The 23499-nt window shown below is 41.5% G+C and overlaps 1 protein-coding gene across 2 annotated transcripts in view; it reads left to right on the plus strand.

Annotated features, from left to right (window-relative positions):
• The window catches only part of TOPBP1 (DNA topoisomerase II binding protein 1), a 61574-nt gene that overhangs the window by 17454 nt on the left and 20621 nt on the right, over positions 1-23499 (plus strand). For both annotated transcript variants that reach the window (XM_040353029.1, XM_040353028.1), the window contains 8 exons: positions 366-538; positions 4279-4490; positions 5258-5559; positions 9496-9669; positions 12709-12821; positions 14990-15116; positions 18161-18295; positions 18416-18521. In XM_040353029.1, coding sequence (XP_040208963.1) covers positions 366-538; positions 4279-4490; positions 5258-5559; positions 9496-9669; positions 12709-12821; positions 14990-15116; positions 18161-18295; positions 18416-18521 — 1342 coding nt within the window. The remainder of the gene's footprint in view (positions 1-365; positions 539-4278; positions 4491-5257; positions 5560-9495; positions 9670-12708; positions 12822-14989; positions 15117-18160; positions 18296-18415; positions 18522-23499) is intronic.

Raw genomic sequence — 23499 nt, forward strand, 5'->3', positions numbered from 1 at the left:
AGTGATTCTGTTTAACCGCTTGCCGCCCACGTAACATCATAAGACGTCATGGACTTTGAGCGGTGATATCTGAATGATGCCTGCAGCTACAGGCATCATTCAGATGTCATCTTTTAGAGCCAGCGATTCCCTTCTTCACCATACGAAAGATCATAGCGGCTGTTCAGCCATTTGATTGTTCTTATCGGTGGGGAGTGGGGACTAAAATGTAATGTTTGGGATTCTTTATAATTTTCAAACAAAATATGATTTTTACACGTAAGAGAAAAATGTCAGAATTGCCCTGGGTGGCAAGTGGTTAAAATTTAGATAATTCTTCAGTCCACAACACTTTTTATGATGTGTGATCTGTTTTCATCTTCCAGGGAATGTGTATAGAACAAGAAATTCTTTTGGATCCTCAGTCTAATGCTCTCTTCACGCCAGTGACCTATCTAGAAGGTAGCGCACCTCTGAAAGACTGTGTCCTGTCTGTCAGTCAGTTTATGGGAGCCGAAAGGGATTCCTTAGTCTACCTAGCAGGTCTTCTTGGAGCCAAGTAAGTGTCTTGTGGTTGTTGCCTACCATTATAAATGAATGTGCCAGTGTTGTGTTCATTTTGAATTTTAGCGTCCTGTGCATTCTGTGACAACCCTATGCTGCACTGGCCCTGTTAGTATATTTTTATTGCCAGAGGTGTAGTGTTTCCACAAAGATGTGTGGTGTGTTGTTTTATATGTTCTTAATTACCGCTAAACTAAAAATGTATACAGATAATTTTCTTCCGGTAAATCGTAAATTGTATTTTTTTTTATTTAGCAAATGTTTGCAAGGCTGATTAATAAACTAAATCTACAAGGACAGATATAAGGGCTGCCATGCTGATTTGTTTGTAGGCCCATTACATCCAGATCCCAGCTTCACGGCTTTTTTGTGTCACATCGGGAACAGGAGTTTAGAACTTCAGTCTTCATGGGCTGCATACTTGTTGTAGCTCATTCTCTACGATCAGATTTTTAAGCTGCAGCTTGTACAATTACTGACATGTCATGTCCGCTAAGACAAATCTCCTGCGCTCCGGTATTTTTTGGAAAAGTGTTTGAAGAAAAGGTGAAACTCAATTGCAACTCAATTAAAAAGTATCTTCCAAAGTCTTGCAGCCCTCCTCTGAATCGTTGGAATTCATAGAACTAAAAGAGACAAAAAGAGAAAAACGGAGGGCGCACCGACCTAGTGTGATACTGATTGGTGGATTTTATTAAAATAGTAAAAACAAATCATAATACTCACAAAGGGAGTGTTAAAAACAGGCCTTGAGTAACAATGCAGCAAAGAACCAACACCATCGGCATAACACGATATTGTTTCGATCCGTGACCGTGGCTAGGGCTGACGCGTTTCAGGGGAGAACCCCTTTCCTCAGAGCTTAGTGGTCTGCAGTGCTTCCTCACCAAGGGACTTGTCTCAATAAATACTAACTTTAGGTAAGTGAAAAAAACACCCCTCCCATAAAGGAGGTGGTGCATAGCCGGGAACCCACCCACATGTCCACCACCTATCCCTTCCCCTCTCTCCATGTCTATATCCAGCCATCAGTAGTGTAAATACACCATCCAGAATGCACTAGACATAGCAATGTATACAGGAATAAAAATACAAATAAATACCACAATATGACAACAATATATACACCACAATATGACTGGCCTTTTCAATAGGAGCACTCGGCAAGTTGCTGCCTCCAGGTACATGGTTACATCCAATCTGTAAGGTGCCAAAGTGTAGTGGAGCGTCTCAGCGTCAGCACTTCCAATAAGGGGCTATATGCATGCCCACATGTGCCACACGAGCCCCACTTGCAGTGCTATGCCTACCTTTCCTATACGAGGTGGCCTGAAGTGGCTGCTGGAACGCACACCCAACGTGAAGGAAGCCCGGTGCGTTCCAGCCGGGTCTGTGTTTCACTGCGCATGACGTCATCAACGCCGCGCGGCGCATATACGATGACAATGCGCTCCAGCCTGTAGAGCCAGCAGACTGGAGCGTCTCATTCCCTGCTAGATGGCACGTTCCCATAGGGGAGAGTTAGACCATTGCCATCTAGTGGTGGAAGGTCAACGCTACCACTCAGTGTCGCCTCTATGCAGCAGGGTGTCATCACTGGATTACCACCCACCAATAGGAAGGGAGGACGGGGGGAGAGGAGGAATTTTGGGGGGGAAGTATATTACGTGGAGCGAGCCACCAGCCTTGTGCAAGTATAGAATTGCACACCCATTGCATAAAAGAAATATATTTATATATATATTAAAATCTAACTTTTAAAAAGGACACATAATACATAATTTATAAAGAATTGATTATTGATTATTAGAATCCAAAAAATGAAACACCATTTAATCCAGTTAAAAACCACATAATTTCAAATGATAATAATAGTGTTACCTATGGTCATATGCCCAGCCTTAATGGTATGGATACACACTCACAGAGGTCCCAGGTGATGGTAGATGGAAAGACTGCAGACCCTCCAGATATCTACATAGCTAACCGTGCAATCATACTGTTACAACCTCCCACAGTGCCCCTAGGGACACCTACCAAAAGGTATCCCCAATGGTACTACATATGATTTTGTAAATCGACTAGATTAAATGTATAAAAATGAATAAATAAATTAAAGATTAAATGGATGTAGGCCACGATGGACAGGTGGCATAGACATCCTTTTTTAGGGGTGTTCGATAAATATAGTCCATTTAAATTATTATCTATTTTGCATTACTAAATGATTAGTAAATGAATTACTACTGCACTGGCTCTCATAATTCTGTCATGACATCCAGCAGGATAAGGCGTTCGGTAGTGAGGTTTTGTCGCTCTCACACACTGCATCTCTGATCCCAGTAAAGAGCCTATGACATAGGCTCTTTACCATGTGATCAGCTGTGTCCAATCACAGCTGGTCACATTGTAACTAGGAAGTGCCGTTTTATTTTATCGTCTTTACCTCCATTCACACTGACAAGGTGCAAGCAGAGGCATGCTCATCAGGGCTCTCTTGATGGGGGGTCTGGGCTGATAATCGGTGCATTAATTATTGGTGCAGACCCATCAAGAATGCCAATCAGTGAAGGTGCCCTGTATTGAAGTGGTTTAATTTACAAACTGAGGTTTGTTGGCATGAAAAATAGTGTGTGTACCTGGATAGAAAACTGATTACAGTGGTGCATCCAAAAAGTGGGGATAACTAGCGAGCACTTAGAAGGGTCTGGAGGGGTAAGTGTGGTACCCCAGGGCTCTGTCCTGAGACCAATTCAATTTACCGTAATTTATTCATAAATGATATAGAGGTTGATCACTAAATTTTAGTGTTTGCTGATGATACGAAGCTAACAGGGCAATAACTTCACAGCAGAATATAGAAACCTTACAGGATGACCACAATAAAATAGAAGGGTGGGCAACTACATGGCAAATGAGGTTTAATGTTGAAAAATATAAAGTAATGCACTTGGGGGCTAAAAATATGAACGTGCACGCGTGGGAGTTCAGTCAGATTCAGCATTGCCAAATTTGTACCGTAAGCTGCGCATATGGAGCTCACTGTACAAGGTAGTACAGAGCAGGTAAGGACATTAACCATTTCAGCCCTGGACCATTTGGCTGCCAAATGACCGGCCACTTTTTGCTATTGGGCACTGTCGCTTTACCTGACAATTGCGCGGTTGTGTGACGTGGCTCCCAAACAAAGTTTACGTTCTTTTTTTTTTATTATTATTTATTTTTTCACAAATAGAGCTTTCTTTTTGGTGATATTTGATCACCTCTGCGGTTTTTATTTTTTGCGCTATAAACAAACATAGAGCAACAATTTTTGAAAAAAAGCAATATTTTGTACTTCTTGCTATAATAAATATCCCCAATTAAAAAACAAAAACATTTTTTTTTTCTCCGATACATATTCTTCTACATATTCTTGGTAAAAAAAAAGATTTCAGTTTGTTCAACGGAGTGCAGTTTATAGGTCACATTAAAGGTGAAAAAAGTTCAGAAATGATTTTACTTTGTCTCATTTTTTTACATCACAGAAACCTGACATTTTAACAGTGTAGACTTTTTATATCCACTGTTTACCATTTTAACTAACACTTTTTTATTGTTTTTATTTGGTGTTGCATGTTTGTGTGTATTTTATTTATTTATTTATTTATTTATTTATTTATTTATTTATTTATTTATTATAACCACTTTTTTTATTAGCTATAGTTTTAATTTTGGGCATTTTAAATGTTGCAGAGTCCAAGAATTTTTTGTAAGAAAGGCCAATACGAAAAAAGGAATGTATGCCAGCACTCATCTTGTGCTTCGAGAGCCTGAGGGCTCCAAATATGATGCAGCAAAGAAGTGGAATTTGCCTGCTGTGACTATGGCCTGGCTCCTACAGTGCGCCAGAACTGGCAAAAAAGCAGACGAGAGCCTGTTTCTTGTGGAGAACGCCAGTGTTGATGGTTGGTGGTTATTCTTACTATGATAGTAAAAAACTAGCTTATTACAGTGATGGAGCAAGCCTCAAAGTGTAGTTTTTCATCAAGGAATTTTCCAGTATTTGTTTTTTCTTGCCATGTTTTAGGTTTAATCTGCAGTGCCACCTGCAGGTAAAACCTAGTAATTTTAAAGTGGTTGTAAACTTCAGACATGAAATATATGAACAAAGCCTAACCCTCTATATTGTGTACTTGTCTCGATTTAACAGAACTAAGTGTAATTTCTGTCTGCTACCTTGTTCCTCTATCAGGATGAGTCACTTCTGTTTTCCTGACACCAAGAGACAAAGGTGACAGGGACCTCCAGTAGATTGTCAGCCTCAGCTTTGTTCCTGTGTGCGGTGTGGAGAAGGGTGTGTCTCTTCCCTCTAATCGGCTTTCTGAGCTCTGCAGGGTGTAAATTCAGGTCTCTGTCCCCTTTTGTTTAACTCTCCGAAAAGCTTTAAAATTCTGAACGTTAAAAGAATGTAGAGAAGACTATAGATAGACAGGTAAAACTTATGTAGGAGGATTTGTTTCATCTGTGTACGACCTGAGGCCAGTCACTTCACTGGCTATATGTAAGGGTTTACAACCACTTTAAACTCGCTGAATAGCTATGGTACACAGCAAGATCGGGGGTTCTTCTGTGGCTTCTCATGGGCTTATCAGCTTCCTTGAAGACTGGAAGGGCTAATTTTACCAGAAAAGCCTTTTGTTTACTGTTTAAATTCACATTTCATATTTTTCAGATAAAGAAGAAAGTTTTGTAAGTCAGACATATAGGCCAGTAGTAGCAAGGCCATCATTGGATACACCGGACCGTCCCGTCTCTAATTGTCCAGAAGCCCTGAAGAAATCTGCAGTGACCCCATTGGATATGAATCGATTCCAGAGCAAGGCATTCCAGTCTGTACTCTCAAGGCACAGCAAAAAGATTCAAACTCCTGGTGGTGAAACTAAATTACCAAAGAGGGAGCCATCCCTTCATCTTGACACGCCTTCAAAATTTCTATGCAGAGATAAACTTTTCAAGCCAACGTTTGATGTTAAGGTATAGTTTGCATAATTTTTTTTTAATCTTTTGATGTACCTTGTGTGCTGCTACTGCCCTGTAGAAGCGGCAAGCTTTAAGGCTGTAGTGAAAGATCTGCCTCCATGACGCAATGTGCACTTGTCGCCTAAGGCCTCGTACACACACGATCAGCCACAGGGCGCCCCAAAGCACCCCCCCATGTTGAGGGCATGCCGCCTGGTATGGTTCAGGAGGGGGGGCTGCTCGCTCGTCCCCACCCCGTTTCCTGACCGGCCTGCGTGCTCGGATAAGGGTCTGGTATGGATTGGGGGGACCCCACGTTGTTTTGTCCGGCGTAGGGGTTCCCCTTGAAATCCATACCAAACCTAAGGGCCTGGTATGCCCCTGGAGGGGAACCCATGTCGGTTTTTTATTTAAAATTTGGCGTGGAGTTTCCCTGTGGGAGGGGGGGCGACTTGCTGTAAAGTTGCCTCACTGTGAACGGGGATCTGATTTGGAGGCGACTTCCATTAAAATCAATGGGTACAGGTCGCCTAGAAGTCGGACTGAAGTAGTACAGGAACCTTTTCTGAAGTCGGAGCGACTTCAGTAGTGTACATTAAGACGACGCCCATTTACTTCCATTCATTTTCTCGACCGCGCGACTTGGGGCGTCTTGAAGTCAGATCCCAGGTCGCCCCAGTGTGAACCGGCTCTAATTTAAAAGTTGAAAAAAATTGTACCCTAAATATGCTGACCATGACCGTTTGACCCCAATACTAACCCTGGCAAATCTTGATCTTTTATTTTTTTTATTTTATTTTTTATTTACAGCTTCATCTTTTGCAAGGAGAGTAAGATGCAGTGTATCTTCCTTTCCTTTAAAAAAAGAAAGTAAACACAGGAGCGGGTTCATGATGACTGATCACTGTGATGGCGAATGGCCAACTGTGAGTCCTGGATCCTGATCCTTGGTACGCGACCCAGGGCTCTTAAGAGCCCAGTCTCTGTGCTGGAAGATGCGCATATGTGGGGCCCCACAGAAAAAGACCCACTTCCATGAGGCATGTATATGTGTGCGGTCAGCGGGAAGGGGTTAATACAGGGAAAATGCAGTAACCCAATCTTCTAATCAGAACTAATTTGTTGCTCATTTTACTTTACTTTTTTTTTTTTTTTTATAAATAAGTCATACGAGGTTAACAGTAAGCATTTTATGTTAACTCTTTTACCACCATAGGCAAGGCTTTTCCGATGATTTGTAGTTCTTGTGAGCTATTTTGATGATCAATTTAGGTAACCGTGTGCGATGACAGATTTATAAAACATTTTATCATGTTAATGCAATTATATGAAATTGTACTCAATAAAAAAAAATAAATGCATAAACAATTCACTTAATGCATTTTATTTGAATTATCAAGACTGTTTGTTTTTGTCCTGCATTGTTGCAGATGGCATCATGCACAGTGAGGAGGTTGCAGAATACACAACATGTGGGTTTATGTGATCACTCCTCTGCTATCGCTAGAAAATGTCATATGATTAACTGCTACAGTAAAGCCTCGTACACCCGATCGGATTTTCCGACAACAAATGTGTGATGTTGGATAATACGACTGCTTTTACGATCCACCGGACAATTGTTGGAATTTCTGACAACAAATGTTTTATAGCATGCTTTCAAATTTTCCGACAACAAATGTGTCTTGTCGAATCATCCAATCGCACAAGTCCGTCAAAAAATAAATAAATATCCAAAGTACAAACCAATGCTAACCATAAGACAACAGTAGCAGAAGTTGCCCAAAGGGTGGTGCTAAAGAGCTGAAAAAACACGTAGTTTCGTGTATGTCGGCTGACAATGTTTTGCCGTCTGTATGCATACCAAGTTCACGGCCAACGCCCTTCGAACAAAATTCCACGGATTTGTCCGCTGGAAATGCGATCGTGTGTACGAGGCTTTAGCCTAACCAAAGATTACAGAACGTTAACATGAACCTGTGCTTTCCCTTTTATATACAAACCAACATGTTATGGTATAACTATATATGTGTGTGATACAATCAGGGGGGCAGATTCACGTACCTCGGCGCATATTTCCGCCGGGCGTAGCGTATCTAAGATACACTACGCCGCCGTAACTTATGTTTTTTTCCAATCCTCAAAGAATTTGCGCCGTAAGTTACGGCGGCGTAGTGTATCTTTGGCGGCGTAAGGGCGCGCAATTCAATTCGATGTGATGGGGGCGTGTTTTATGTAAATACGTTGTGACCCGACGTAAACAACGTTTTTTTTCGTATCCCAGTGCGCATGCTCGAAATTAAACCGGAACAAGCCAATGCTTACGACGGTGACGTCATTCTACGCAAATCCCTATTCGCGAACGATTTACGCAAACGACGTAAAAAATTCAAAATGCGAGGCGGGAACGACGGCCATACTTAACATTGAGTACGCCACCATATAGTAGGGGTAACTATACGTCGGAAAAAGCCAAACGCAAACGACGTAAAAAAATGCGCCGGACGTACGTTCGTGGATCGCCGTAACCAGCTAATTTGCATACTCGACGCGGAATTCGACGGAAACGCCACCTAGCAGCCGCCGAAAAAATGCACCTAAGATCCGACGGCGTACTAAGACGTATGCCTGTCGGATCGATCCCAGATGCCGTCGTATCTTGTTTTGTGGATACAAAACAAAGATACGACACGGGAACTTTAAAATTACGTGGCGTATCAATAGATATGCCGGCGTAATTCTTTTGTGGATCTGCCCCAGAATATGTTCTGCCACGGGAACCAAATAAAATTATTCTGGACCAAAATATAGTGCAATAAAAGAATAATTTACACAAATGACACCCACATTACCTAACGAAGTCCATATTCTTGCTTTAGGCCCCAAATAATATTACTTTAAATGCCAAACAAACAGTTTTGTGATATTGTGTCTCCTTCGTCCCTTCCCCGTGATTGTTCGCATTAAAACTAACTATAATACATCTCGTAAACTTTCCACCAGCACTCACACCTCCAAAGGTGAATGCACCCCGCAGATGTGCAGACCCCTTTAAATTAATAATTGGGTCTGTATAAGCTTTATACAGTATTCCACACAGCTTCCAAAATGATTGATTATACTCTCTGGTCCATACGTTTGCTGCAGCATTAAAGCGGAGGTTCACCCTAAAACAATTGTATACCATTCCATCCAGCATACTTCCGACATTTACAGTATGCTGTTTATTTTTTATTTTTTTTGCCGTACATACCGTTTATACTGCGCCCGCCGTGTAGAGCTGACTGCGCAGGTCAAAAACAAAAGTTCAGGGAAGGCTCAGGAGTCTGTAGGTGCAGGTCCCGGTGACAGGATACTGCTGCAATGTTTCAAGAGGATCCCAGAAGCTGAGAAGTGCCTACCATACAGCTGCAATGGTCGTCTCTAGTCCTCTCCACTGTTCCTCTGCTGCTGGATAATGGTAGCGATAATGGGAGGCCTTTTATGTCCCCTTCCCCAGCATCGCAACTTTAATTCACTTCTTGATGCTGCCGATGGCTGTGCAAGAAGAAGCTGCCCTGAGTTACTCAAGTCTTAAAGGCCATGGATTCACCCCAAGTAAAAGTGCTACTGCTTTGTGATTGGCCCAGTACGATCACATGCTCTTCGATATCCAGACGTGCCAAATATTTCTGTTTTGGTGGTGAATCGCATGTTTTCCTGAAATTCAGCAAAACATTGGAAATTAGATACGTGCCATATTTCAGGTCTACATGTCTTGCTCTCTATTTGAATTGTTTTCAGTATTTTTTTCTGTATGTTACCAGCTGATTACCTTTTTTTTTAACTTAAGTTAAAAAAAATCTTGGCTTCGCTTAATATTTTAGCTCTGCTGAAACTGTATATGCACATAAACATTCCAGTTTAAAATGAATGTTGGTTTTAGATAAAAATGTGTTTAAATCCAAACAGGATGCTTTGGCAGCTTTGGAAACTCCAGGTGGTCTCAACCAGAAGAATAAAACGCAGAGCACCCCTTTGTCAGAAATGATTGGCAGGAACTTGCAGTTGGCACTCGCAAACAGTAACCGCCAAAATGCAGCCATTACAGCTAGTCCTCAGTTAAAAATGGTTGAGAAAAAAACAGTAAGTCTTCTTCCTGCATTATTATTTTATGTAGCAGTTGAACATAGGAGACGACATCTATATATAATACACTAATTGCATAAGTTTGTTGCATGTTAAAGCAAAAAACACTGAAAGATCAAGTTTGTGTTTTTGAATTTTAATTATCGGCTCAAATGTTTACTGTGTACATTTCAAGTAGGTCTCTGCATGGTGAGAGTGTTAAGTGACCTTATGATTACAGTTGATGAAAAAACTACTTTCTGTGCAGATGATATAGGACTTTGATTGCCCCTCCCACTCTTACCTTTGACCATAATTGTGCCCCATTCGGCATAATTTTACAGTAAACATTACACCACAAGCATCAGTCTGTGGTGTTAATAATTCAGAATCAGAACTGCAGATTGAATCTAATCACAAAAGGTTACATTTCCCCCTAAAAAATCCCAGCTGAAGTACATGAAAGCTTTTGGTGCTTTAGATTTTATGAGCCCCGGGACTCCTTGCTTGCACTCCTTTTTATTAATATCTCAGGTGATTGGACCCTGGCAGACAAAGAACAGCCCTAGCATATCCCCTCCCACTCCACGAATGCCTCATTTTTGCTAGTGTCCTAGACACCTTCCTTTTTTTTTTTTTTTCTGATAATTTTTATGCAGCACGACTCTTCTATCGAGTTTCTAGCTTCTTCTTTTTTTTAACCACTTCAGCTTTTACCAAATTCTAGAGACCAGCTCATGATTTGATGCTTCTTACGTCTCTGTTTACGGTTTGCATCATATGTGGTATGTGTTTTTTTTTTTTTTGTGAACAATAACTCTGTCTATAGAGCTTTAAAAAAAAAAAAAAAAAAAAAAATTTTTATAGAGCTTATTGAATTAAATATGTGTGTCGCCTTCCCGCCAAGGTATCTGGTTCTAATCAGTACTCCTTTTATAATATCCACCCCTTAACTGAGAAGGCCGATCAAAGCTCAGATAAAATTGCGTTTTCCTCCTCCTCCCCCCCCCGCCCTGTCGTGGCTCCCAGGAAACTGCTGCCTTTTACGTAGAAATGATTCATTGGGAAAAAAAAAAAAAAAATCAACAATAATGTGCAAATTTATTTACTACAAGACAAGGTTACCTAACTTTGTTAACGGTCCACTTGTACATCTATACCCTGGGATACTATATTCCCTAGGTAACCAAAGGCTAAGGAACTCTCAGTCTCTCTACGTAGCTCCATGTTTTTTTATAGTCAGACCACTTCTTCCATTTTTCCTTGAAGTCGCTGTTTGTTTCTGAGATACTCTCCTTTAACTCTTCCAACCTGTAAGTTTCCTCTACTGCATCTATCCAGTTCCAAATCTGTGGACTATCAGTTTCCTGCCACTTTCTTGGAATGAGCCTCTTTGCTGCGTTAAGCAGGTGAGGTAAGAGGGACTGCTTATATCTTTTAATGCCCTCTTGACTACCGTGGAAAAGGATAACCCATGGGTCTTTCTTTATCTCCTTACCCATTATCTCTTTTTTATTTTAATTAATATTGTGTCCCAATAGATTTGAATTTTCGGGCATGTCCACCATAGGTCTGCCATCTTTCCCTTGTCAGGGCATCCCCGCCAACACTCGGCGGTCTGTCCTGCTTTAAAGTTATAGGATTTATCAGGGAGTTTCTAGCTTCTCATAGCCACTGCATCATCTTTTTATGAGCAGCTCCCAACCCCTCATCCAAATCCCTCTACTGATGATCACAATATCACTAACCCTATGTTAGTGGCATACATGCATACTTTGATGCTGAGATTTTATTTGATCAATACATTGAGCCCCGGTTCACACTGGGCTGCGGGAGTTCAGCTGAACGCGCACGATTTCACTCCCTCTGGCAGTCCCGATTTCGGCCGCGATTTAAGAGACATCTGTGCACATTTCTGCACAGATGTCAATGTAAATTGCGGCCCAAAATCGCAAAAAGTAGTACAGGAACTACTTTTTGAAATCGGTGCAGCCCCGCAGATGTGGCGTTGCACCGATTAGGACGGTGTCTTTGCCGACAATTGCCGGCAAATGACGCTGATTTGAGATGCGATTTCACATGTGAAATCGCATCTCAAATTGAAGCAAATCGTACCCAGTGTGAAACTGGGCTAAAGGTTTTGCTTGGAAGAATTGACTTTGTATTACTGGGAAGAAAAAAAAAAACATTAGAAGGGTGTCTCTCCTATGCCAACATGACCTGGTGAGAACCAAAGTTCTGGCTCATTACATGCTGCTAACTTTTTGCAGGTAAAAAATTTGGATTTTTTTTTTTAAATGGAAGCCTGTAAAGCATTGCACCAGCAGATCACAGGTGCAATCTCGGGTTCCTGCAGGCTGTCATTGTAGCTGTCTGCCTGTACCACATATTGGTAGGCAGTTACTGAATGACAGGGAGGATCAGTAAACTACTTGGAGCAGTCATCAGCAAGGGCTGCTCAGTTAGAAACATGTTACTAAAGGTGAACTTTTATTTAATGCGGTTTCAAGTACTAGACAGGGGGTGCCTTCTGCACCCACTACTTTTTGCCTTGGCAGTAGAACTCTTAGCTATTCAAATTTTGAGACAAGCCCATGATTCAAAGGCTTAGATTAGATACTTTATTATCATTGTATTCAAGAGAAAATCTAATTTATATAGACGATATGCTGCTGTGTTCAAGGAACCCCAGACCTTTATTAATCTGCTAATCACATCCAAACATTAATGCGTTTGACACCTTCTTGGGACAGATCAGTTGGTCAGAATTGGTGCTCCTGCCCATCAAATCTTTTCCTTGCGCAGTCAAGCAGTATTCATTGCCCTTGCAATGCATTAGATTCCTTAACTTCCTGGGGATTAGTCTTTTGAATGACCCAGTGGCATTTATTAATTAATTCTTTGTAGTACTTTCTCTTACCAGTCACAAAGAAAACACATTTGGTAATTACATTTAATATTTTATTCATTGTATTTAATAATTGCCAACTCTGCATTATTATTATTATTATTATTATTATTATTATTATTATTATTATTATTATTATTTTTTAACAGGTAAATGAGGAACCCAAAATTCTCAGCGATGTAGTTATTTGTGTGAGCAAGAAGCTTAGTAAAAAGCAAGGGGAACTGAACGCAGTAGCTGCTTCTCTTGGAGCAGAGTACAGGTACAGCTTGGGGGGATGATTGTATATTTGTATTCTATGACTGGGGCAGTGAATGAGTGCATGCTTTCCCTTTTTTTTTTTTTTTTTCTTTCTTCTCTGCAAATAAAATTCAGTTCAGCATAATACTTGTTTTGAGAGGTCTGTAATGTTCAATACAAAGCTTTAAACGGAAAAGGTGAAAACACAATTGAATTCAGTATTCCTGTAAAATAATTGTTTGTTTTTTATATAAGTACCTGAATTTTGTCTTGGTACCAGCCTTCTGCCATCCCTTTAAGTGGACCATACATTTGCTGAATGAAAAAAAAAAAAAATATTTCTTCCATTCACACAAACAAGGGGAATAGAGAACTCCCCTTCCCTTCTGCCTGGACATTAATATGACTGCGGCACCCACAATTGTCAGAATACACTGATCAGCAGCTGCAGATGCTTGAGGAAAATGTTCTAACCTGTCCCATTCCAACATGATTTTTTGATCATTTTCTGTTGAACAAGATTAGACTGGATTCACACTTATGCATTTTCAGTGCTTTTTGCATTTTGCAGATTTGCACTACAGAACATATTCTATAGGAAACCATGTTAAATGGATTGTAGTGCAAATCTGCAAAATGCAAAAAGCACTAAAACTGCATAGGTGTGAATCCAGCCTTAGCCACACACTGATCAAAATTTGGACAGTTCCTGCTGAACCAGACAAATTTTGACCGGTGTATGGCCAGCTTTGCAGCAAACTAGGTTAGGAATCGGCAGTACTAGGGCTAGTTGAGCTCTGTAGAATGTCCATGAGCAGACAAACTTGATGATGGGAAGAAAGAGCAAAGTTTTCTTCAGCAGTGTGTAAGAAAATGGGGGGGGGGGGGTGATTACACAAATAATACAGACATTAATAAAAAATCCAATATTATTAATCAACGCTCCCTTTGTACCGTTCTTTTTAGGGGCAGGTCAGCAATGAAACGCACAACACACACTGTAGGTAAAAAATATATATATTGCACAAAGAATTAACCTAAACGGCTTTGTCACTGATAAGTAAATATTACATAAAACAATACTTTGGAGGCATAATCATTACATACATTAACAGCAACATCTGATGATTATAAATACAATAATACAACCTCTGCACCAGAGAAGAGAAATAAAGTACTTATAAGACCAGAGGCAAAATACTCCAAAAGAACAATATACTACCCTTTGGGCCTAACCTAAAAGTGTATAAGCTCTTTCTCAGCCCAAGCTCCAGGTCAACTACTCCAGCCACGTCATCTGTCAACTCTGCAGTCCATCCTCTCCTCCCAGTCTCTCCAGGCAAGCTTCCTGTCGGTACCAGTCCTGCCTCAGCAAGTCTTAGTCAAGCTATTTTTATACTAGTTCCCTCCATTCACCTTCATTGAGCAAACTCTGATTGGTTCCAACTGCACAATCCAATCTTTCTCAAGAAAGTGACTGGCTGGAACTCGAGTCTACTTGGCTATGAAGCTCCACCAGTGTTACAGGAGTCATGGTGTCTGAACCTGGCTTTCAATATTTACAAGTTCTTTAGTCTATCTCTTGACACAAACGGACAGCCAACTTTGCATCCCAAAGCCACATGAGCTATGGTGTCAAGGAGTCTGGAAAATGGCCACCACCAGTATTCCACAACCTTCCATATATGAAGGGTAAACCTAATTGTCATGCATATAATTTGGCTATTGAAGGCTCCAGCAAAAGCTTTTGTCCATTGAGAGACAGTCTTGTGATAAATAAACAGCTAGTCTCCCCCTGAGGTGTATACATATACTTTGGACTAGTTATGATCTATCACCATATAATAATCCCATACAAACATCATATACATTCTTTATATATTTTCCTGGGCATGATAATTTCTTACAAGTGTGAGGCGGTTTTTTCATTGTCTGGTCAGCATGTTGTGTTCATGGAGGGGAACCAATTCTTTCCAAGGTTAACAGTGGTGTCACCCTTCTGTTTGTGTATAAATCGCAATAATGGCTGGAAAGAACTGAAAATCCTTTCATACAAACACGTGCTTCAACGTTGTGTTTAATGTTTTACTCGCAGTCCAGCTTAATTTTAATTTACTGTTTTTAATTAACAACTACTATTATTATTATTTTTTTTTGTGTGTGTGACTAATGTTGATTTTGTTTACCCAGATGGTGCTTTGATGAAAGTGTAACACACTTCATTTATCAAGGAAGACAAAATGACACAAATCGAGAATTCAAGTCTGTTAAAGAAAGAAATGGCATTCACATTGTATCTGAGCACTGGCTCATGACTGTATGTATATGTAATACCTGTGGATGGATGTTTTTGTATATATTTTTTTTATTTATTTTTTTATAATTTTTTTATCCTTTATCATGATAGTGATGTTTGTCACATGTGTGGTGAACCCAGACTGCCATGGCTCTACAAGGCAGTATTTCTTGATCCTACCGAACAGACAGTATTCGTATTCAGAGACTACTGGATAATAGAAAGTGTTAACACCCCCCCCCCCCCAAAAAAAATACAGATCCTGTTCCCTTAAAGCAGATTACACAGCACAGTGCTTGTGCTGTGTAATCTGCCCCCTCTAAACTTTAAAAAAAAAAACCTGGCTGATGCTGCCACTTCCTGTATCCCTCTCTTTGCGCTGACCACGATAATCAGGGCTGCTGAGACCTGACAACCCTGGTCAGTGTACTACCCTCCGTCATCCATCTGCAGCTGTCCTTTCTGCTCACCCCCTCCTCCCTGCCTGTCAGCTCTGTGTCTTTGTCTATGTCTCGCCCCCCCCCCCCCCCCCCGCCACTATTAGTAGAAATCAAAAACCTACTGTTACTGCCAGCCCATTTATTATAGGCAGGCATTACCACACTGTGCAAGTATTTTCTTTTCTTTTTTTTTTTTCTAATAACAAGGCATGTCATGTAAATACATTTTTAGACTCGTGACCGCTTTACATCTCTGAGACAAGGCTTCTGCAGGAGGGGCTGAGCGGCCACGTGACCTCTCCAGCTAAAAAGGTTTTTACATGGCTAATTTTTTTTAGAAAAGACTTGCATAGTGTATGCCTGAGTATAATGGAGGGGCTGGCAGTGATTTACACTTTTGCCTTAACAAACACTTTAAGGTAATTGAACACCTTCTTGTCCTGCTCCAAAACACCCTTGGGGGGGGGGGGGGGGTGGCGCTCCACTCTCTGGATGTGGTTAGAGATGTTGGTCTACCTCGCTGCCACAGCTTTTTTTTTTTTTTTTTTTCAAAAGGATTTTATTAAGAAAAACAAAAACATACAATTCAACACTGTTTCCAGATACATCATTGTCATTTACAATCAAACATAAGCGCACCACCCACCATTAAAGTGGATGTAAATCCCCTCTCATCCTTTCTAAGCTAATGCCATGGTGCAAAAAACAAAAAAAAATGTAAAAAAATAACCGTTGATAACTATTTTAAAAGCTTTGCCTATGGAGATTTTTAGGTACCGTAGTTTATCACCATTCCATGAGTGTGCGCAAAAAGACACTCGCCTGTCCCACAATCCAGCGACATGGCCACCCGAACCCTCCATTCTCTCCCCCACCCACCTGTCCACGGCACTGGCAATACTACTGTGGGCATCCGGCTGTGACAGCTTACAGCTTCACAGCCGGGTGTGCATATCTCGCTGCACTGTCCTGGATAGCCAGGCAGTCTTCTGGGACCTTTAATGTGTCCCAGAAGATTGCAGGGAGGAAGGGCTGCCTAGGCAGCAGAAGTGGGAACTCGTCAGTAATTGTGATGCATCGCAGAATCAAATCGAATCGTTGAACAGATAATCGTAATCGAATCGTGAGACCAGTGAAGATGCGCACCTCTAGTTTCTAGTGTCCGAAAAATAAAAAGTGAAGACCCCCACCATGCCAACATCCAATTGATATATAAAAGGGTTAAAAATAGTAAAAACTCTCTAAAAAAAAATCTGGACTTTGTGGGCATAACATGAGGCAGTAAATTCTAAAATATATATGTGGGCCGGCGGGGACACCTGTTCATCGAGACGTCCCAGGTACCTGTTGCCCTATCAGGGTTGGGTTTTGGCTCCACTATAGAGTCCCCAGACAAGGAATACCGGATATATAACGTTGGAAGGCTTCTCCTGCATGATTGGCCAATTCGGCTTGAAATATGAAAGGGTTAGCCTCAGGTTTGAGAGATGTCATGATTATCTACGACAAATATAATTAAACCCGTCTATCCTGCGTACTGAGTTTATAGTGGCCTATTTTATTTCACTTTTATCGGCCCGTTTTGTCACTCTAGAGCGCTCTTTCTCAACCTTTTCAACACAAAGGAACCCTTGAAATAACTTTCTGGTCTCGGGGAACCCCTGCTAAAAATTTCTAAAACTCATGATACATAAGTGTCGTGGTCGGTGGGAAGAATGCTCCTTACACTTGTGGTCATTGGGAGGAATTTCACCCTTTTTTTTATATCTGCACCTACCCAGTATGTCCTGAGGAAGCAATTAATGTTGCAAAATGCATTGGCAAGCTAGCATGGAGGAGACCATGGACATACCGTATTTATCGGCGTATACCGCGCACTTTTTTCCCCTTAAAATAAGGGGAAATCGTGGGTGCGCGATATACGCCGACTCCCGCGCTGTGTTTGAACACCGCCGCCGACATATACCGAGAGCAGTACACTCGGTCAGGCTCGGCTCCCCTTGCGGTCATGCCCGGTGCACGCTATACGAAGATAAATACGGTAATCTATTGAAACATATATTGAAACATATATACATATATAGTTTTTCTGTGCAATTAACAAACTCTTATCCGCTTTTGCTCTATTGGGTATCTGTTGAACTGGTCAAGTAAAGGGTGGTGTTTTGTTGATTTCATATTTTTTAACCATTTTGTAATAAAGCTATATATTTTATAATTTACTGCCTCGTGTTATGCCCACAAAGTCTGCAATTTTTTTTTAGAGTTTTCACTCTTTTCAACCCTTTTAAAGTGTCAGAAAAAGGCTTGGGCATGAAAGGGTTAAAAGATCACACAGAACATAAAATATAGCATATAGTAGGTTAAACTCTGCAATGGAACTGGAAAATTAACTGGCAGTTATTCCCCAACTTAATATATCCACTGTTATATTTACATTCACTAGGGGTCTTTTCAACCTTTATTTTTGTAGATTACTAAATTGTGTGATGACCCTTCACATCAGTGCTGATTTAAAACGTGTGATGAAGTTATTTGTTTAGGCCAAATGGCCCAATTTAAAAAAGAAAAAAAAATTCCCCTCTTTCTGCTCTCATTCATGCTTTCAGTATTTCATTATTACAGTGTGCAGAAGAACAGAGGCGTGTCGCTGAGACTCTCTATCCTCACACCTACAATCCAAAAATGAGCTTGGATATCAGCGCTGTTTTAGACATACCACACAGCAGCAATAAACTTTCTACAACCTTAAAAGAGGAGGTACATCTGTTCTTTACCAGAATTTATTTTGCGATATCTGAAACTCTGGAATTGTAAATGTAGCGACTTGCAGCTGTTTAATGTAACACTGATTTTTTATTTTTTTCCTCAACATTGCAGAATAATCTGCCAGACGAAGGTGAACAACCTGAAATGGCTGAAACTTCCCCTAATACGACACGCAACTCTGACAAAGCTCAAAATGCTTCAAGTGATTTTAAAGGAGGTAAATAATTATTAAACGTATATTTAAAAAAAGCAATAAGGTGAAGGGGGCGTCTGTGCAGGAGCCCTTGTAAAGCATACATGCTCAAATCGGTAGAGTCCATCCAAATGTGCGATGACTTCTCCAAATGCTATTAGAAAAACGTGCTGAATCAGGGAATGCGTGTAATAAAAGCACAGCTTGATTCCAATATGCAGCGAGCACACGCAAAACCCTTCAGATCGTCTCACAGCTTCATTATAAAATCCATCTGCCTGCTTGTTGTGGATCTCAGTGAGAGCTTTCTCTACCTGGTCAGACACCCCCTTTTCCAGAGGCAAAAATTCACACTGGATTACTGCACAGTTCAATCACAATGCGCTGCGGTTGTGGTTGTTCCTGAGTGAAAAGTTGGAAGCGCTGCTTTGTGGTAGTGCTACTAGCTGTTGATGACTGTCCCTCTTCTCTCTTGTAGAGGGGTCAGAGAGAATGACCACAAGCTCCAATCACAGATGATATTCAAATGTAGTTCATTTGGCAAATTCAATGAGACTCAAGACAGCCAATGCTTGTTATTGCCTTTGTTGGCTTATTGACCCAAGTCTTAAGATGTATTATCCCACTGAATAAAGAGGTAGAAGGGAAGGATTTATGCATCGGATGCAGAGTGTTGGGCTCAAACCTCTGATTCACATGGTGCAAGTCTGAGAATGGACTGTTTCTGTTGATTGTCAGCTCCTCCATTCTCAGACTTGCACTGTGTGAATCAGAGGTTTGAGTCCAACGCTTTGCATGTGATATGCATCTAGCTAAAGGACCAGGCCACTTTTTGCGATTTGGCACTGCGTCGCTTTAACTGACAATTGCGCGGTCGTGCGACATGGCTCCCAAACAAAATCGGAGTCCTTTTTTTTTTTTTTTTCCACAAATGGAGCTTTCTTTTGGTGGTATTTGATCACCTCTGCATTTTTTTTTTTTTTTGGGCTATAAACAAAAATAGAGCGACAATTTTGAAAAAAATTCAATATTTTTTACTTTTTGCTATAATAAATATCCCCCAAAAAATGTCTAAAACATTTTTTTTCCCCCTCAGTTTAGGCCGATACGTATTCTTCTACATATTTTTGGTAAAAAAATTGCAATAAGCGTTTGATTTGTTTGCGCAAAAGTTATAGCGTCTACAAAATAGGGGATAGTTTTATGGCATTTTTAATAAAAAAAAATAAAAATTCTCCTATCACCTTCCAGGACGGCACACCTGAGAGATGAGGGCTCCCCCCCACAGGAAACACAATCAATTTACCGCTTGTTATAAGTCCCCACCCTTCCCCTTGATCCCCAGTATTGATTGTGTTTCTCCCGAACACAGCGACATGTTTGTTTTGTTTTAAAGACCGAGGAGGGTCTGATGGTACCCCTGTTGAGACAGGTTTTAGGGAGGCCGGGGAGGGCTGAACTAACCTGTAGGCTTTGTCCTTCTCACAGGTCGCCCCAGGCGTGCACCAGCGCTCTGAGCCGCAGGGAGGGCGAGCCATTGCTGTGATGCAAAAACACTGCCATTAAGCTGCTCTCTTCACTTCCGGGTTTTTCCTAGGAGGAAGCACTGAGCTCCAAGCCTATTTCTGAACACGACCGCATCACAGGAAATGGGCGGCGCCGCAGAAACAGTGCAACCCGGAAGTGTTAGGACGCGGGGGGGGAGACAGCGTGGAGAGTGGTGTGGAAGGCGGTGGAAATGGTCGGCTTGCTGTACCAGCCCCTCCAGCGGTACCAGCAGCCCAGGACCTAGCCAACCTTCTCATGGAACAAGAGGATGGGACGGCAAATGCGACTGCAGGCAGATCCAGGTTGGGGATCGGTGAGTACAAACCCCCCTTGGAAAGGGAGTGAGAGGTCCTGGCTTTCAGGGGTCTGAGATCCCAGGGCCAGCTAGAACAGGAACTGGATTTCACTTCTCACCTTACCATTTTCCCCTCCCTAGTACAAACCTGCAGTCTTAGGGGAAGACAGAGCAATGTTATGCATATGTGTTGTATCTCTTGTCTTAGCGTCGGTTCACACTGGGGCGACACGACTTCCAGCACGACTTTCAGAAGAAACTCCAACACGACTTGAGCATGAACCACAGGGCGATCTGGGGAGATTTACAACACGACTTGAAGTCTTCTCCAGGACAGGAGACATTCCAGTGGCCAATAAAACAACCATCAGCTCTGGGAGAGGGAGGGGGAGGGAGAGGTTTGCCTGAGAAATGTATGTTATCTTCCTGGAAAGTAGCTTCAGTTAAGACAGTGATCCGACTTCTGAGGCGACTTCCATTGAAATCAATGGGTACAAATCGCCTACAAGTCGGATTGAAGTAGTACAGGAACCTTTTCTGAAGTCGGATCGCCATCGCCCTTTTGCTAAAAATGCATTAATAATTTAGCAGGGAAGGGGGCTTCTGCAATGATGAGAAGATATCTCTCATCTATGCAGACGGAAATGCCGGCAACAGTCAAAGCCTTCTGTGAAGCCGCCAGGCAGTCAGTAACCCAAGGTCCTGACATAGAGGAGCTTATCCCTAGAGAAGGCACATCCTCCCAGGAAAAGCCTCTTCTGAATGGGACCTAGTGCCCTACAGGTGTCTGATTGCATCCAGGCTAAGGCTGCATTCACACCTTGGCGTACCTTATCGCAGTGTTTTGTCCCGCGAATTGCGGCAAAAATTGCAGCGTTTTGTACCGCGATTTGTGGCGAAAAAACGCCGCGATTGTGAATGCAGCCTTACCCCAGGTCCACATCTCCTAAGCCGAACGCCGAAGCCCCCTGAAAAAAAGGGTCCGGGACTTGTTTTGAGCTTCAGGCGTGCGGCGTTTCGGCGTGGAGATGTGAACCATCTCCATAGAGGGCAATGTAAAATCATCCCTCCAGCGTATTAGGGGCTGCTGCGGCGTCGCGCTTCAGGCGTATATACGCCTGAGTGTGAATGGAGCCTAAGATTGTGATCACTCTTCCTGAGAGACTTAATTGATCTCTGGGTCTGTGCTCGTTAAGACCTTGGACTCGCTCCCACCTGTGTGTGGGCCAGCTACACTTACTCAGACCTATGCAGTAGTAGAATAGCAGCTACCACTACTGTGGTATAGTCACACACCTCAGATTCCATTATTTGGAACTACCATGTTCCTTCACTGGTGGGTGAAGGGTTAGTATCTGGAGTTCAGGCTATGCCTAGGATAGATTGTTGGTCTGACCACACATCAGAAATGCACAACATTGGAGCTTTGTTTTGTGTCTTTTCTGTTATATAACTATCTTATGCTAATCAGAAATGCACAACATTGAATTGTCAGGAGTGACATTTCTGTGGGTTATGCGACTGTACACTGTTTCTATTCAGAAATGCATAGCATTACGTTTTTCAGTGACATTTCTGTTGGTCATATGACTCTACAAGGTTGCTATTCAGAAACGCACAACATTGAATTACTGTTGGTGAAATTTCTGTTGGAAATACATGACTGTAAACTATTGCTTATCAGAAACACATGACATTGAGTTACTGATCGCAACATTTCTGCTGGTTATATGACTATATAAGTTTGCTAATCAGAAACTCACAACATTGTATTATTGGTAGTGATATTTCTGTGGGTTACGTGACTGTACACAGTTGCTTTTCAGAAATGGACTGTATTGAGTTTGCTTTTTCTAGTGACATTTCTGTTGGTTAGATGACTCTACAAGGTTGCCATTAAGAAACACATTGAGTTGTCGGCAACATTTCTGTTGGTCATATAACTGTACAAGTTTGCTAATCAAAAACGCACAACATTGTATTACTGGGAGTGACACTTCTGTGGGTTCGGTGACTGTACACTGTTGCTATTCAAAAATGCACAGCATTGAGTTTTTGCTAGTGACATTTCTGCCGCTTATGACTGTGTAGTGTTGCTAATCAGAAATGCACATTGTTGAATTATTGTTGGTGACATTTATGTCTTGTGTCTATACCCTGTTAGAAGTGTGTTAGTGCCACCCTCTGCCGGTTATGACTGCACGCGGTCTAGCACCAGCAATACACAGCTGAGGTCGCATGTGTCTTTTCTGTTGTCATACTGGCTATGCGACTGCATTTTCGTGATAATCAGAAATGCACAATAGGTGTTAGTATAATTTCTGTTGGTTATATGACCGTACTGCGTTCGGTATCAGGAATACACAACACCAAAGTCGTTCTTGTCCTCCTGTCTTGAATCCATTACCTAAGTTGGCTGTACATCAGAAAAACACAGCAGTGGAAGGTGTCTGTGTCTTCTGTGTTTAATTTCTCAGAAAAACACCATATTTGCTAGTGTCCTTTCTGTTGGATGTATGACCTTAACCTATTAAGCATCAGAAGCACACATTTGAAGTTTGTGTCCTTTCTCTTTGCTTAGGTTATATGGTATCTTATTACGTATTAGAAATACACAACATTTTAAGTTTGGTTTGTGTCTTCTCTGTCCTACTGTATATCAGAAAATACAACAGTGAAGGCAGGGTGTGTCTTCCTGTTTTGTATTCCATATAAAGCTTGAGCTTGCTACCCTTCAGAAATACAAGATTTATGACCTGTATATCTGTGATATTATATACTTGTCACTTTTATTTCAGACCTTATTTTCCATGCACATGGAAGGAACAGGATTTCTGACTGTAAAAGATTCAGTCCTTTACATTCAGGCATGCCAGAGACATTCCCTAGACCTGAACCCAGTAGAGTAGGGTTATAGGACACCGGAAGAAGGTCATAAAATCACCCATCATTTTTTAGTAGGAACTAAGGGGATATGCTCATAGGAGTTTTTTTTTTTTTTTTTTTTGCTTGAAGATGCAGCATCAGACCTTATCTGACTGGTTCACCCAATCCGATTTAAGTTTACAGCTCGGTATGTATCCTTTATGTCACCCCCTTGGATGAACTGGATGTGACTAACCAATATTCGTCTTTTACTCCTACTATAGAATTAATTCC

The sequence above is a fragment of the Rana temporaria genome, chromosome 5 (assembly GCF_905171775.1).
Source record: "Rana temporaria chromosome 5, aRanTem1.1, whole genome shotgun sequence".
NCBI classification, from domain to species: domain Eukaryota; kingdom Metazoa; phylum Chordata; class Amphibia; order Anura; family Ranidae; genus Rana; species Rana temporaria.